The sequence below is a fragment of the Perca flavescens genome, chromosome 10 (assembly GCF_004354835.1).
Source record: "Perca flavescens isolate YP-PL-M2 chromosome 10, PFLA_1.0, whole genome shotgun sequence".
NCBI classification, from domain to species: Eukaryota; Metazoa; Chordata; class Actinopteri; order Perciformes; family Percidae; genus Perca; species Perca flavescens.
In genome coordinates this window covers 14762331-14779643 of record NC_041340.1, presented here as the reverse complement: position 1 = coordinate 14779643, position 17313 = coordinate 14762331, and the positions used below count along the sequence as shown (strand labels likewise).

At 39.2% G+C, this 17313-nt stretch overlaps 2 protein-coding genes across 3 annotated transcripts; one reads left to right on the top strand and one right to left on the bottom strand.

Moving 5' to 3' along the window:
* Positions 1 to 83: 83 nt before the first annotated feature.
* Positions 84 to 6243, bottom strand: tspan6 (tetraspanin 6). The gene is made up of 8 exons (XM_028589309.1): positions 5942 to 6243; positions 3541 to 3729; positions 3380 to 3454; positions 3142 to 3237; positions 2634 to 2789; positions 2093 to 2176; positions 729 to 813; positions 84 to 493 (listed from the first exon to the last, which is right to left on the bottom strand). Exons 1-7 carry the CDS (start codon positions 6026 to 6028, stop codon positions 745 to 747), a joined length of 756 nt encoding a protein of 251 aa, XP_028445110.1. The 5' UTR covers positions 6029 to 6243; the 3' UTR covers positions 84 to 493; positions 729 to 744.
* Positions 6244 to 7688: 1445 nt separating this feature from the next.
* Positions 7689 to 16627, top strand: srpx2 (sushi-repeat containing protein X-linked 2). Of its 2 annotated transcripts, XM_028589308.1 has the most exons (11): positions 7712 to 7751; positions 7896 to 8016; positions 10431 to 10508; positions 10699 to 10890; positions 11255 to 11431; positions 12457 to 12580; positions 12670 to 12791; positions 12886 to 13065; positions 13278 to 13411; positions 13504 to 13625; positions 15937 to 16627. In XM_028589308.1, exons 2-11 carry the CDS (start codon positions 7971 to 7973, stop codon positions 16115 to 16117), a joined length of 1356 nt encoding a protein of 451 aa, XP_028445109.1. In that variant the 5' UTR covers positions 7712 to 7751; positions 7896 to 7970; the 3' UTR covers positions 16118 to 16627. The 2 variants fall into 2 exon arrangements, with proteins under 2 accessions (XP_028445108.1, XP_028445109.1); XM_028589307.1 differs by having other exon boundaries at positions 7689 to 8016.
* The last annotated feature ends 686 nt before the right edge of the window (positions 16628 to 17313 follow it).

Here is a 17313-nt window from a genome sequence, read left to right as displayed (position 1 = left end):
GGTTTCACACACACACACAAAAATTCACTTAGTGTTGCAGGAAAGTTTAACATTTATCAGCTTACTGTCTAGATTTCTTCTGCTTAGCTACAGACTAACATTTTAGCAAAATTACAAAATAAGGCAGCTGCATTATACAAAGACAAGAAATGGAAATGTTCAATGACAATCGGTTGAGTTATTTAACTCAAATGAAAGTTTACATCTACGCTCAAAAGAAATCCCTAATTAAATCTCAGGAGTAACAAATTATTTCCAAAATGAAAAAGTCCCTTAAATGTTTGGTCAAACTACACTGTAGATAACTTCCCTTTTTGGATTTCCTTTACATAATCTTCCTTCTGCTCATTTGTCATTGGTGAGACTGCATAAAAAGAAGAAGCTATGAGTGTTTTTCCCTCTCTAAAATAATATCAACTATGACACGCACACAATAATAAAATCACAGGAGATGTTTCAACTCAATTTGCATCAGGAGCTGCCCATCAGTGACCTGCAAACAGACCGAAAACACATCAGACAGGTTGTTAGACACTGGCATAAAGTAGCTCATTTGTATTCTCATTTGAACATTAGATCATTAAATCACTGCAGCAGTTTCTTGGGCGGGAGAGTTCACAATTTGTGCTTAATACAATCTGCACATGATTTAGTCTTCCACCAAGGAACAGCAGTTCAGAACAGTTAACTCCCCAATATTTAATAACTTTGACGATAACAAGTCTCACCTGTGGAAGGACACTGTTAGACCATCTCGTACTGGTTGTTGGTTATGTATCGAGACAAGCAGCAGGACAGGAATATCCCAATGAGCTGAGAGAAAACACATTTATAAAAATATAGATTTATCAAAACAGGCAATTACAAACAAACCAAATTAATCTCATGTTTTTAATCAGTTATAAAAAAATGTCACTGTATAACTTAACTGCAGAGAACTGCAGGTACTGTCACTGTCAGCTGCACATACAGCCGTGCATAGAGCAACCACATTAGTGCTAAGACAGGCTATAAATAACTTTACATATTCATTTCAAAGCGAAAACAAAAAGGTGAAAGTAGAATTATTACCAGCTGTTAAATATTATATGATTCTGCACAGCAACTGTTCTGTTTAACTTTGACCTGCTATGTACTTAGTTTCACAATGTCATGGTTGATTATAGTCAATATGTTGATGTGGTCACATTAGTTTTTACAGTCATATTATCTAGGCTGTGAAAAACTTGCTCACTACTCATTATATAATAGACAGTTTATTCTAGAGTGAGCTGTAAACTGAGATTTTAAATACAGTGCACTAGTTTAATTAAAATAAAAAAGGTACCCTGGGGAGTTTCTGACCATTAGTACTGCCATGAAGCAATGTTTTTTTATGAGTTTTGTGTATTCTTGTTGCACTCACACAAGGATGGGGCTGATAAGGAAAAAAATGGAGAAAAAACGCAGCTATGAGCCAGCAAAGGCAAGGAAGAAGAAGACCGATAGCAATTATGGATGTAAACTACTCATATTTCAAAATTACGCTTAAAAGAGTAACTACTTTTAAAGGGTAACTACACCCTGCTAGAACCTATCTATCAGCGTATTCAAAAGTGATATTTCGGAAATATTTTTTGCCTTTATGAGATAGTATGTCTTATAGAGCAGAAAGGAAATGAAAGGAGACAGAGACTGGGATGGATGGCATGCAACAAAGACTTGAACAATAGTCAGTTTCTTAAAGCCCTAGGCCACCAGGGCACCCCAAAACTATTCAAATATGTCTGGTTGTCTGACTGCTCCCATTATTTTATTTAGTGTATTTAACAGGGACAGTGCATATTAATAAATATTAATGTTAATGGCCAAAAGATTATTTTTTTTATCTGTAGGCCATGGACAGAAAGTCATCTGTCCAGATGTTGCCCAACTAAACTCCTTTGTTGTCTGTGTCACTGCATCCCCAGATCTCAGAAATGAAAGTTATGAGTAAAATGTTTCCATTACTAAAGCTAAAAAACAAGATCCAATATTGGAAATAAACAAATTGTATGTGCAGCATGGTCCCAATTGTTCTAAGACAAAGTATCTGAAAGAACATGTGATTTACCTGGAAGAATGCAATCCCAAAAGAAATCCCTGCGATGATTCCCAAGTTGGACTCCATCACATGGGTCACCCGTGAGAAGCAGCCCTACAGCAGAAAAATACATTTTATGAAAAGACTTTTACAGCTGCCTACAAAATGAGTCAGACAGTTTTTGAGCTGAATACCCTGCTTGCTCCTTAAAAGAAACCTAAAGGGGCTGTACTTGATATTCAAAACATTTATATAGTAATCAAACAAGTATTTGTTGTGTAAATAAATATATAGTGGAGTAATGGTGTCCTGAGCAGAGTATGAAGTCACACTTCCTCTGTGTGTGTTATAATCCTAGCTTCTCTGCTCTGTTTTGATAACCGGTCTGGATGCACATGCATGTGGCCTGTGTAAAAACATCTCTAACCCTAACCCGCTTTTTAGTATTTCAAGTACAGCCCCTTTAAAGTAATTTAAACTACACAAATGTGTAGTAGTGGTGTAACAGTTTGTTCCCACCACGATGAAACGAATATTTGCGTATGAAAACGTCATAAGGCTGTGAACTCACCGTTGTGTACACCTCTTTCCCAGCCTTGTCGAGGTCTTTCAGGGTCTCTGGAGAGCAGTTGGTGTTGTCTTTACAGCAGCTGGCAGGGATGCCATTCTTTTCAAAGTAAGCTGTGTCACTCCAGTCAGTGTAATTGTTCACCCCGCAGCAATGCAACTAAATGGAAAAAAGCCAGCAACAAAATGATTACATTGTAGTAAAAATGTATTTATGTGAAAGTGGGTCAAAACGTGTTTTTAATAATGAAAAAATAAATAAACAGGCGGATATTAGTTGTTGTCCAGTCCCAATACCATAAATGACGTCACTGCAGATGTTTTGGATCACCTATTCGAAAAACACCTGCAGCGGTCACAAGCAACATGCTTAAAAGTTTAAACCCACAGAGAGCAGCACTTCTCTGCTCTCTGTTCCTGTATAAACAATAGTTCTTTGGTTTGTACAGCGAAACACAAACAGAGTCAGATAAGAGTAACACCATTAGTGTAATGGAAAACCTCCCACTTACAGTCCTCTGGATGGCGTCAACTGCAATGCTGCTGCTGTCTGTGCTATTGTAGGACTTCACAGCTTTTTTATAGGCAACGCCTAACTTGGCCTTGATCTGGTGAATTCAAAACAAAGTATATATATATATATATATATATATATATATATATATATATATATATATATTTATTTATTTTAGTGAGCCGACATGATCCATTTAAAAAAAAATAAAAAATTGATTTGGACAAGTAACACACCTCATGTCTGAAGATAAAGCCTGAGACACCGGCCACGAGCTCAGCCAGGAACACCAAGGTCAGAAACATGGCATACTGAAGGAAGCATTAAGAAGAAAACAATTAAACAAGGTCACACCTGAAGTTAATATTTAAGGAAACTTTACTGCACCTTTACTGACCAGTTTGAGCATCCATGGGCTGCCGCGGCATGTAGCAAAGCAACCGAACAGGCCGAAAATAACGATAATGGCTCCGGTCCCGATGAGGACATATGGTGCATTGGTGCTCTCCTCAGAGGCCAGAGAGAAATAGGCCTCCAGGCTCACCTTCCCCCACACGCCGACAGCCAGCAGGATCACGCCTGTGAACTGAAGACGACAGCAGGGAAAGTCAGCTCTGGCATCAAAGAGCCAAAGAGAAAGACATGCAGGTTTTTAGGGCCAAAACCTGAGATTAAAGGCTCAAAACCACACTGGTACAGTTAGAGCTTAGTAGGATTTTATCAATTATTATTATTATTATTATTATTATTATCATCAATTATATCCCCATACGGACCAAAGTACGGAGTGTGGAATGGTAGCTGGAGAGATGTCAGTTCACCTCCTTGGCACTGCCAATGTGTTCTTGAGCAAGGCACTGTACCCCCCTCCAAAACGCTCAGGGCACCTGTCCAGCAGTCGCACTCGCTGACATCTCTCAATTTGAGCATGTATAGGACCTGAGTGTAAATTGTAATTTCCCCACTGGGGATCAATAAAAAGTATAAATTATTATTATTAAATTATCAATCTGCAGTATTTAATATTTTCTGTCTATTACTTTTGGTAACAAAAAATTAAGAAAAACTTTGTTTTGGTTAAAACACTCTCTCAATACCGCTCTAAAACCATTATGTTTTGCTGGGTTTTGCCAGTGATCTTTTAATGAAGAACCATGATGGGCTGAATCCAGGAAAAACAATTTCCCTCATTGATTTCCTTTAGTAAATCTGTTCTCTGTGGAGGGAATGCAGATGAAGAGAAGAAGATGAATTAGAAGGGGATGTTGGAGCTCTGACACACGTGTGTGACATGTGTATGGAGTAAAAACAGAAATAACCCCAAATATTGTTCACAATCACCATATATTTGATAAACTCATTGTGTCAGTCATAAAATATTTACATGATTCAGATGCGGCAGATTATGTTTACCCCTCAACATTTGAGTAAAAACACACTTGGGATACCCTACTAGCCTCAGCCTTAGGTTTAATCATCTCAACATCTTTTTTCTTTACGACTGCCCTCACAAGTCATTAGCCTGAGGGGAAGCATCAGTTCAACCACCCAAGAGCAATAAATTGGCAGGTAAAAGCACTGACCTGAACTTTGTGTTAGCAGCAGTAGCCTGAGATTGCTGTTTGCTCAGTACAAAGATTAACTGGGGGAGCAATGATAACTGATCATTTTCTTCTCCAGACAAGCTTGTTTTTCTTACATTGTCAGAAAATTTATCTATTTTAAAAAGCAATTCATCTTTCAGTAATTTTTCAAGAAAGAATACCAAACATTGTCTTCTCTGTGCTTCTCAATATGAGGATTTGCATCTTTTTTTTGTCTTATGTGATGATAAAATGAATGAATCTGATTATTTGGGTTTGTTTTGGATTATTTTGGATTGTTGGTCGGACAAAACAACACATTTGAAGATGTTGCCTTGGGCTATAGGAAATTGGAAAGGTTCCTGGAAAGAATTATGCAACCTTGTATTAATATTAGAAGAAATAGAGTGTTGATGCTAAACCAATCCAATTAATTGCTAGCCTAACAGAGTTTTTATGCGAGTTTCCTTAAAAAAAAAAAAACACATAGAAAAGTTTTGTCATTCCAGCTTCTCAAATGTGTATATTTTATGGTTTTTCTTTGTCTTTTATGATGATAACAAACTATATGATTTGAACTGTTTATCACATAATATAGACTAAATGATTATTTGTTAATTGCAGCCCCAACAGTAGCTCTTTACATGAAATGATGTAGCTAGCTTAACTGTAAAAAGGTTTTACTGCATTTTAACTTGACAAAAGACTAAACGAATCAGCGATTATCAAAATAGCTACGATTCATTTTCTGTCAATCGATTAATCGTTGCAGTTTAACGTAACGTTATAATTAAGTTGGACTGTAAAACAACATGAATGAATGTTAAATCTAACCTTCAATTGATAATATACAACTTATAATAACTAGCTAGCTAAGTTTCACTGTAGTTAACTGTAGATTACATGTTTTTCTAAATCAGGGACAAAAAATAGCTAACGGCTGTATTCAGGACACTGGAACGTTGCTAAATCTGACTGGACACAAACATCTGCTCCAACGGTCGGTACATTTTCAACAAGTGGTTCTTTATGTCAGCATAAACCAGCTCCACTTTAACTTTAGGACACGACTCTAAATATGTAACTCCGTGTGTGAGACCCTGTCGTCATCCGAGGAAAGTATGTTAGTTAGCCTCGTTGGCACCGCCGCTTTTAGCCCATTGTTGCTCCTTTAGCTTGTTGTCGTTGTCCCCCATTACATGTCATGCAGCTCACCCAGAATATGAGGCTGTAGGAGATGAGGAAAGTCTTCAAGCAGGTAATCACTGGCTTCGTCTGAAGCCGTCGGGACGGCGGCGACATGGTTATGTTACTGTTTTTACTTTAAACTGGGAAAAAAAGAGAGAAAAGTTGACTTCAAAACGCCAGGATGGGAGAGGGGTAGAAAAAAAAAACTTCAGGGATAAATCCGAGGAGAGGGGGAAGTGTCGTCACTAACCCAGATTCACTTTCCTAAAGGAAAAAAAGAGCTTTAAACAACTCCATGGCCAAGTCAGCAGCGACCTTTGTATTAATTAACATATCACCGTCAAACTCGGCTTTCAAAATAAAACACAAACGTATATAGCTTTCAAAATAAACCGGCAACATACAGCTTTCAAAATTAGCACCAACTGAAAACACTAACGTTACTTTTATTTATAATACACACATGACGAATGTGAGGAGGAATATTTAGTGGGTTTTTCTCTTCAAAACTGTAATATTATGTTAATGTAAAGTTAAGCTTGATTAAAAATTATAATAGCTAATACGTTACTTGAGGTAGGCCTAAATCAAAATAATGATCAATACGTCAAAAGTGTAAAACATAAGCCTTGCCATCTCATAATTTCAAATCAAAAGGTTTTGGTCAAGTAAATCTAATTTTGCTGAATCAAATTATGAGATACCAGTAGTAAATAAAAAATTGGGCTGAAGGCCAAAGTCCAATCATGAAATGAAGAATTTGGCTCACTAGTAGCTTATAATTTTGAATCAAGTCTAGTTTTTGACTCGCTGCCTTACAATTCTGACTTTAAATGTGATCGTAACAATTCAACCTTCTAAACCAAAATTTTGGGATAAAGTTTTTACTTATGAGTATGTTTTCTTTCTTTTCAAGGTTAAATTGGGGTCCATTTTGTCCCTACCAATCTAGAAATAATCTCTTTCAACCAATTCAGACACAGCCCTTGCTTAATGTCTTTCAACCTTGATCAAATGTATGCTTTTATTTTGAGGGCAGTAGTATTACTTCCTGTCTCGTGCTATCTGACTTTATGATAAAATGCATTATTCCTCTGGTGATGTGACACAGTTAAATATGCAACATAATGTAATGTAGCCTACATTACATCAGCTGGGTAAATAAATTATCTTTACCATAAGATAAGCATTAAGATTTATTTGATATCTATTATTTAATATTTTAGGCGGTCTGTGGGGCATATTCTAACTAAATTAAGACCTACATGGGATGTCACTTTCAAAACAACATAGGCCTACATTAAATCGTGTAAGTGGACACTAGAAATTGCCCGAAACCTATGAGATCTATTGTGTAGCCTGATTGCATACTGTATTTTCTGTTTTTATGAAGGCCTATTTGAAGCGCTTTGTGCCTACTTGTTTTTGTAAAGTGCTAGGCCTATATACAGTATAAATACAGGTTATTATACATCATTATTATAACCTTATTCCCATAAGAATGACTGAGGATGAGGATTATATGAGGGGGGGAAATCAGGGGAAATCATGAATGTATAATCACTATATCTATCACAATAAGTCACACTATCAGTGATAATAAATAATATCTTCTGAATGGACGATCTGTATTTTCATCTGTGGCTTATAATAACCTTCACTTTCTGGGTTTGTGAGCTTTTGGAGGGGCGGGGTTTTATAAAATGGCTCAATCATCACGTTTAATGCCGCGGTGGGAGGAAACACACAAACACTAGAGGTCCGATAGCGCCACCAAGTGGTGTTTGCCTTTGGTGATGAGCTAGAAGGATCTTTTTCAAAAACTGCTGAGACTCCGGTATGACGGGAGGCTTATTATTATTGTCCTCAGCAGGGATGATTAAGTAGCCTAAAGTTGTTTGTAAAGTTGTTTTTTAAGTAGTCTGATATATACGCTACCAATTGCAAACTTTGTCGGGATTATAACTTTGTACTTTTTCAGCTGGAATCTGGGATCTGAACCAACCTGCGCAAAAAACTTTGTATTACCCCCAGGAGTCATCCTTATGTTTCTAAAATGCTCCTCAGCCGCTTTGTTGCTGTGTTCATTTTATACTTCACAGGTGAGTCCAAACAATAAATAATATCATTCAGTACTTAAAAAAAAAGTTGTACAAAATAAAAACCTTTTATCATGATTGCTAGCTCAAGTCACGCAAACATCCAAATCCCGTAAGAAGGGAAATCCCGTCATCTCGGCAGTAATAGCAACTGTATTAGATGCAGATGTGCTGAATTTTTGAGGCAACTGGATAAATGCAAATGGAGCCCAGTCCTTCCTCCGAGAATGAAGAACTGAAGGGATGCAGCAGACTCCAGTTAAACTGAACTTAAATTAAGCTTGTAGCTGAGCTGCCTCCCTCTAAAGGAGCCCCTCTGCTTTGTTGACCAGGCAATTTAATTACAACTGGGCTCCAATCACTGCCAGTTAATTAGTGAGCAGTCCCCCCTCTGGGCCAAGTGTGCTAAAGCCTTCATTAATCCTGCAAAGATAACAGGGTGACCTGGGATCCACCCAAGCTCAGATGTTAATGCAGAGTGATTGAAAGGATGCTGGTCACCTTTGTCATTAGAGATAAATGAAGCCTTTTACATTTGTCAAACTACACACCTTCCTCTGGTGTGACTCATCCCTGCTTCTTGTAAGGCTACAACGTGCATGTCTCTGTGGTAAAGTCAGTACTGTGAGCGGTGCATGATTCATTGTGTGTCTTTGTGTTGGAGTTCTACACTTTTAGTCCTTGAAAGTACCAGTGTGTAAAAATACTACACCACAGATGAGTCCAAACAATAAATAATATCATTCAGTACTTAAAAAAAAGTTGTACTAAATAAATGGGTGTGTGCTGATGCTTGCATGACTTCTTATACTGAATGTGGATACTGTTTGATGTGTAGCTGTGCTGGTGTTTTGATGCTTCCTGTGGCTCTGCAGGGCTAACTGAGAAAGCTTTTTTGTTATTTTAGCAGTCTGTATGGTGTCTTGTTGACTTCTATCTGTATTTAACCTGTACTAATGTCTTGCTGCTTCCTGCAGCTCTGGTCTATAATCATCTGGCCAAAGGACTACAGTTAAAAATTAGCCAGCTGGCTAACACTGGCACATTTACAGAAATGTTGATTAATGTGTGTTGTCCTTTATAAATAAAGAATCAGAATCAAAACAAGTAAAAGTTCTGCATTTAAAATCCTGCTTAAGTAAAATAACCAAAGTATTATCAAAAGTAAAAGTAGCCTACTTGTTCTTCTAAAAATGGCCCCATGTGACTGAAATGTTATCGGATATTAGCGTTCTCTTAATACATCCATGGATATTAGATATTAATACTGATGCATCAATGCATAAGCAGCTAGTTTTAACTACTTTACTGTACAAAGCCTACAGTTTGGTAGTGTGCCCCAGTGGCTCTCAACCTGTGGGTCGGGCCCCTTTAAAGGCTCACAAGATAAATCTGTGAAGTTGTAACATTAATAAGTGGAGTAGAACAATCAGAAAAGCAGGGTTCTTCTGCTACACAAATTTGTATTATATTCATTTTGTGGATTGTCTGTACTTGAGCCCTGCCTGCAGTGCAGACCATAATACTGATGAGCTTAGCTTGTTTATTTCCTCTGTGACTAATTCTCTGTGAGGGGACTTGGGAAATATTAGTCCGGGGAAATGTTGCTGAGTGGAACATCTGGCTCATTATGAGAAAAATTGCTGACGATAGGTTTAATCCACACATGGCAGGAACTATCTGAAGCAGCTTTCACAGAAAGGGAAGTTGAATGTGATGCAGCATTATTATTAGAAACTGTGTTAAAGTAAACTTTGGTTGAGAGCCAGAAAACAGATTGGTTGAGCTGAAGCCAAGGAAGCACAGGAACTGCCTTGAGATGGGGGTGGAGGTTGACAGACTGGAAAGTTTGGCACACAGCTCTAAACATGGAGTCATTTTTGGGATTTCAAAACGGATAATGTGCCTGAACCACAACTGCTGAGAGAGGAGGATAACAGTGAAAAGGATTTATTGTGCAGAAAGACAAACTTTAGAATGAAGGCCATAATACCACACACAGCCTTCTGCTTGTTACATAAAAAGAGTTGAGGGAAAATCTTCAATTGAGTAATGAAAACATGCTGTTAGTCCCAAAAAGGAAATGAACATTATTTGAACATCATTTTCAAAAGGCCAGAAAACACTACAAGTCCTACATGTTTTCTTGGCACTAATATCTGTCTCATTAAAAAAACAAATAATCAAAGATTCCATGTTTTCTGTCCTTGCTCTCAGGTCTAAAACCCTCAGTGGTTTCTGTTAGCATCACTGATTGCAAATCCAGGTGTCTATGGACTGGAATGTTCTTGATCTTGTGTTAAAGGAAACCTGAAAAGAAGTTATGGAAAAGAGATTGTGTGGGGAGAATCACGGTCACCTAAGAAATGTTCAAGCTGTGTTTGATGTTTCCTCATGTCTGACGTTTGTTTTTTCAGCTGGCTCGGGGACCACAGTACATGACAGCTACAATGACTTTGTAGAAGAAGACCATGCCCCTCAACTAGACTACAAAAGTGCGTATGGAAAAACACACTCACTCACTCATTCACTCATTAGGGTGTGTGATATGACAATATATATCACTAGACAGTACTGCTGTTTACTACAAGCTATTCCTTTAACACCTCTGGTATCCAGATATACAACACTTTCCACCATTAGTGCTTCACACAGATTTAGGTTTTGGTTACTCTTTAAACACAGATCCACACTGGTGTCATTCTCCGGGTCTGACCAATGGAGAGGTGACCTGCCACTCCCCTCGAGGCGGGGCCCATAGGAGCACGTTGGGCACCCGCTGTGAGATGAGGTGCGATCAAGGATACCGTCTGCTGGGGAAGAGCTCCATTCAGTGCCTCGCCAGCCGACGCTGGTCTGGGACTGCTTACTGCCGCAGTATGTGGACATTGTGACTTTAAATTCCCATATGAGGATGATATTCTACTTTATCCTTATTCAAAACATACCATTAGTGCTGGCTTACATGTTCCTTGATTACAATAAACACACTGGGACTATAGTTTATTTTGGCTCAGTACCACATATACCATATGCTGCTGTAAAATCTCAACATTGCACAAAATGTTTATTAATCCACTGCTGAAAATAGTCCCCAACAAATGCACTAATTACTGGTGTTTGAGTAACACTTGCAAAAGCCTACATTGCCAAGCTGTTTTAGGTAATTATGTTTTTTTTCTTGTTTTTTTTTTAATTAATTCAGTATTAATTCATGACCTGTGTGGTGATTTTCTTTTAGGGATGCGATGCCATGTGCTGCCCCTCATTCCTCACGGCAGATACACCTGCACTAATGGCTTCATGGTGGACTCCAGGTGCGACTTCACCTGCGACCCAGGCTATCGCATCGAGGGGCAACACTCACGCACCTGTGAGCGCAAGGGATCGTGGAGCGGAGCACAGCCAGATTGTGAAGGTACATATCAAGGTCTTATTTTTGCAAAAGCTAACCAGATGTTTAAACTCAAAAGTCTTTGTTGAACTGTCAACTAGATGTTTAACTTACTGATAGGTTTGGTATGTATGCATGCAGATGTTTGAATGTACCTTATCTATTCTAAGAGGTTTCTAGAGACCAGTCAGTTTAAGATGATATGGTCTCACAGTAAAACCTAGCTCAGAATGGGCACAACTGTCACACAGAGGAATTGGAGCCAGGAATGTGAGAATCCATTAGGAGCATCGGCCATAAAAGGTGTAGTTTAAGAGTAAAACTTGTGTGCTGAAATAGATGTCTCATGCTGTGTAAGCAAAAAAAAGAGTTTAAAAGGTATTCATTCTGATTGTTGTTCATCCTTGGGCAGACGTGTCTGTATGCTCATGGTTGTACCAGTGTCATGAAAGTTTGTTCACTGTTTGAATAAAGCTGCACTTGATTTGTAATCATCGGACTGGTCGTCATCTTTGAGGTCTCCCAACATCATTTCTGAGTCATCACCCGATATCACTTACTGCCATAATAGTATTTATTTGTTTGTTCATTATTTTGTTAATGTCTTTTTACATACTTTTTATTGTAATAAATATATATATATATATATTCTGTATTTATGTTATTGACAGTAGCAGTACTTTGCATTATTGTTTATTCCCCTTTAACATGTTTATAGTTTACACCAAATACATCAAGGCATATTCCTTTGCAAGTGAAAACGTACTTTGGTAATAAATATGATTCTGATTCAGTGACCGAAATTCAGGCAATCTTTGTTGCTGTCACGTTTTTTTTTTTTTAGTCTTTCACAAGACATGTGTGTCACAGGCTTACAGTCACACGACAAGCATATTCCCTGCTCATCTGTTCTTTAAATTAACCCAGAGCTGTGGTCTGCTGTCTTTCAGATCTTCATGTGCTGCTCTATATGACTGCTAACAGTATAGATGAATTTCCTTCCTGCAAAATCTCCAATATTGTTATAATTTTCCAACTGTTTGTTTCAGATACAGATCCTCCAAAGATCAAGTGTCCTCCATCCAGACTCAAGGTGGCCGAGCCTGGGAAACTCACTGCTATGGTGACCTGGGACCCCCCCGCTGCTACCGATACTGCTGATAAATCACTTGAGTATGTTGCTCCTTTCCTTTGCTTCCCTTTCCTGTTCACTTTAAAATGGAATTAAACACTCAGCCTTTACTGTACTTGTCTCTCTGCAGCGTAATATTAGTAGGCCAGGAGCCTGGTACTGACTTTAAAGAGGGAGCAAGCATTATCCGATACAAAGTGTATGATCAAGCCAGGAACAGAGCGGCCTGCAAGTTTATTGTACGTGTTGAGGGTAAGTTGACATATGAAATGAGTTTAAATACTACACATTAACTTAAAGACAGCATTATAACTTGGATAACACGTTGGATTTCTTATTTCCACAGTGAGAAGATGTCCAGATCTGCCTCCACCTCTGCACGGCTTCCTCACCTGCTCCTCTGATGGGAATAACTATGGTGCAACATGTGAATACCAATGTGAGGGAGGATATGAACGGAGGGGCGTATCTAGTCGTGTCTGCCAGTTCAACCGCAACTGGGGAGGAGACCCTGTCGAGTGTGTTCGTGAGTCTGCATAAAAATTAGAGATGGCCCGATACCCTTGTTTTGCTTCCCGATACTGATACTAGCGTTTTAGGCAGTATCGGAGCCGATACTGGAACATGTCTAATAAAAATGGCAATCATGCTTATGAATTTGCAGCATGAACATAATAGTATACTTATATATGAGAAGATATAAATGCAGGATGCAATTGTGATTTTGTGTGTTTCTAGCAATGGAGATTAAATCAGATGTAAAGACAGTCTCCGCTCTCCTGGATCAGTTCTATGAAAAGAGGAGGCTGCTGATCATGTCTGCGCCCAACATATCTGACCCAGACTACCAGCTGCAGAACATCATGATACAAGTGAGAAAATGTTTTTGCTGCTGGTGTTTTTAAGCAAGTTTAAATTAACAAAACAAAACACCCTTTACATTTTTCCCCCTTGTTCCAACCAGAAATCAGACTGTGGATTAGACTTGCGGCATGTAACCGTAATCGAGCTCCTGGGCTCCCCGCCTCGTGAGACGGGTCGCATTAAAGAAAATCTGCTCAGCTCTGAAGTCATCGAGGGTTTGAGGTAATAGTGAGATACTTCATCTCTTAGTTATTCAGCAGTTTTATGGTTTATTCTGTGGGGGAAATGTTCATTTAGTTGAAAAATTCCATCCTGAAATGGCTTCATATAACTCCCATTCTCATTAACAGTAAGGAGTTGTTTCTCCTCACTCTTTTTAAATGTCAGAAGCCTCCTAATAAAAAGGGATCCTCTGTGGAAAAAAATCCACTTGAAGGATTACCCTGTTTAAAATAGCAACATAATAATTCCAGGGTAGCAGTAATGGGTTTTTGACAAGACTGACAGAACATCAATAGGAAACACCTGGCTGTGGTTCTCATGAGAATCAGTGAGTAAGAGATTCTTTTAAAGTCCACCATTTTGCACCAGCCACAAGCATGTAGGGACTAGTTTATCTTAGAACAGGCAACGATATAGATTATTCAACCAACTGTGTATTTTGAGTAAGGGGTACTGCTCACTTTTTCCAGACTGGAAAATCTCTTCAGTCTCTCCACTGACACACAAATCCCAGCTGAGTGAGGGCAGCATATTGAGGCACATTCTTTGAGTGTAATATGGGGCACTCTAGGACATGTAGGCAATCAGACCTCAATATGGTACAGTAGATCATCATATCATAATAAATGTAAACAAGAGAGCATTACAAAAGGTAAGACTAAAGCTGCACTAATGAATATTCTACTTTAAACCTGCAATAGCTGCTTTGTTTGGCAATTTTGATTACAGTGTATTACAGTACAGTGCAAACTTGTAAGCAAACTGTTGCTTATTTACACATCACATTTACACAATAATCACTCTACTTCTAGCTTGGTTTTGGTCTCCACCAACTCCTAAGGGAAATATCTCTCTCTATGTTCACCAGCTAGACACTAAAGCCTGGTTCAGACGACAGGATAATTAGGCCGATTTTAGCCGCGATTCACTCCTCACGACAATCCTAAGGATGCTCCGATTATCGTAAAATAATCTGATCAGATATTCCTGCCGTGTGTGGTGTGTTAAGACTGCTCTCTCTGTATTTTGCGAGATTTCCCGTCTGACCTGGGAAAGCTCGGGGGTCAAATCGGTTCGTGTGTGATGTGTTGATTTTGCCGTGTGCTGCGCACCACACACTGTACGACCAAAACTGTTAGACCCGTGATTTTTCATCACCGTGTGTGGGGTCTGTCAGGATTGGAAAATCGGCCGACAATTTTAAAATCGTCCCTTGTGAAGCAGGCTTAACTTTGTTGTTTGGTGCTGAGCAGTTCACATATTGTGGGTTTATTGGAGGGGAGCAGCGAAAGTGAACTAAAATAAGTGTAGATCGGGCCGCATTTTTCTGGCCGAGCCCGGCCATAGTCCGACAGGCATTAAGATATTTATGTCCGAGCCCGACACAGTTAAAATCTCATACTTATGACACATGTACATTTGTTTGTGTGGAAAGTCCGCTTTTACTAAGCAACTGTAGGAGGCATTCGTAAATGTCAACAGATGAGCGCATCAGCGCCCCCCAAACATAATATCTAAATATCTGTCCGAACCCGGGGCTCGGTTTGGGTATCTATCCTCTAAACTAAAACAGTAAAGTTGTCAACTGGAAAATCAGAAAATTTAGGTAAAAGACACTAGAAAAAGCTCCATAGAGCGGAAGGAAACTGCAGAATTGGATGATAATCATCTGTAGATTCGTCGCTATGAGCAACCCTCTAATCCTTTATAAAAAAATATTGATTATAGCAGCTTTAATGTTATCAAAGTAGCAGATGGAGTGTTACTTTAAAAGGTACCATAGCATGAAAATTTCACTTTATGAGGTTTTTTAACATTAATATGAGTTCCCCCCCAGCCTGTCTATGGTCCCCCAGTGGCTAGAAATGGTGATAGCCCTGGGTATCCTGATCTGCCTTTGAGAAAATAAAAGCTCAGATGAGCCGTTTTGGAATCTGCTTGTTATGAGGTCATAACAAGCAAGGTTACCTCCCCTTTCTCTGCTTTGCCCGCCCAGAAAATTTGGCCAACCCATGAGAGAGAGACATCATGGCTTTCAAACGAGAAAAGTGGCAGTTGGTCAAGGCCACACCCCCACCCTCCACCTTGTCCCCCCCTCTCTCCTCCTCAATAGCTTCAGACACAGAAATGTCACATCCTAAGGAAAGCTCATTGTGGGACTGGCTCTAGTGGCTGTAGTTCTGCACCAAAGCGGAATTTCGGGAAAGAGACTTCAGATACAGTATTAGGGGACCACTAAGGCCTATATAAAAGCATCCAAAGAGCACCATGTCATGGGACCTTTAATAATCAAATTTGTGTTTTTTTGTAGACAAGCGTTCAGAATTTCCAGATATTACTTCAGCATGTTGCTGCTGGACAAGCTTGGAATGGACCGCGAACGCTTTATTACCCCGATGGCATCGGATGATCTGTTCTCCTACATCGATACTTTCCTGCTGGATGAAGAGGAGAGAGAGAGGCTGGAGCTCCACAGGGACTTCTGTGACTAATTTAATAAACCTCTCTGGTTACCACAGTGATACGCTCATTAGTATTACCAAACACAAGATAAGGAAGGACAAACAACCAGAAACCAGGCCCAAAGGGACATTAGGAGGGAAAAGAGGACAAGAAGGCACTTCCTCTTGTTCAAATGTGATCACTACACAACACTGAAGTGCTAGCACCGTTTTCTCTATCGAATGATCATCTGAAAGGCACGGAGGACAGAAAACAGACTTTATAGCTACAGAAAAATACAGACAAGCCTGAATAAAACACATTAGTAAAAGAAGAAATACATTTTGAACCATAGATATGATAAAATTAGGTTGGAGGATACAGGATGTGGATTAGTATTTTTTGTCAAGAAGTTTAGAAGAACTAAAACGGACAACCACTTCGGATTATAAACTCAGCAAAACAAGAAACGTCCTCGCACTTTCAACTGCTTTTATTGTCAGCCAACTTAACATGCGGAAAACTTTGTATGAACATAAAAAAATTACTAAGAACTAAACTTAACGTTTCACAGACATGTGACTAACAGAAATGGAAAAATGTGTCCCTGAACAAAGGATGGTCAAAATCAGTGTGTGGCCACCAGCTGCATTAAGTACTGCAGTGCATCTCCTCCTGATGGACTGCACCAGGTTTGCCAGTTCTTGTTGTGAGATGTTACCACTCTTCCACCAAGGCACCTGCAAGTCCCCGGACATTTTTGGGGGGCATGGTTCTCGCCCTTACCCTCCGATCCAACAAGTCCCAGACGTGCTCAATGGGATTGAGATCCGGGCTCTTCGCTGGCCATGGCAGAACACTAACTTTCCTGTCTTGCAGGAAATCGCGCACAGAACGAGCGGTATGGCTGGTGGCATTATCATACTGGAGGGTCATGCCAGGATGAGCCTGCAGGAAGGGTACCACATGAGGGAGGGGGATGTCTTCCCTGTAACGTTCTGCAACTTTGGATTTTGACCATCCTTTGTTCAGGGACACATTTTTCCATTTCTGTTAGTCACATGTCTGTGAAACGTTGTTCAGTTTAGTTCTTAGTAGTTGAATTTTGTTATGTTCATACAAAGTTTTACGCATGTTAAGTTGGCTGAAAATAAAAGCAGTTGAAAGTGAGAGGACGTTTCTTTTTTTTGCTGAGTATATCATCAACAGATTATTTTTAAATCCAGCTGGTATGGACGATCAAGCA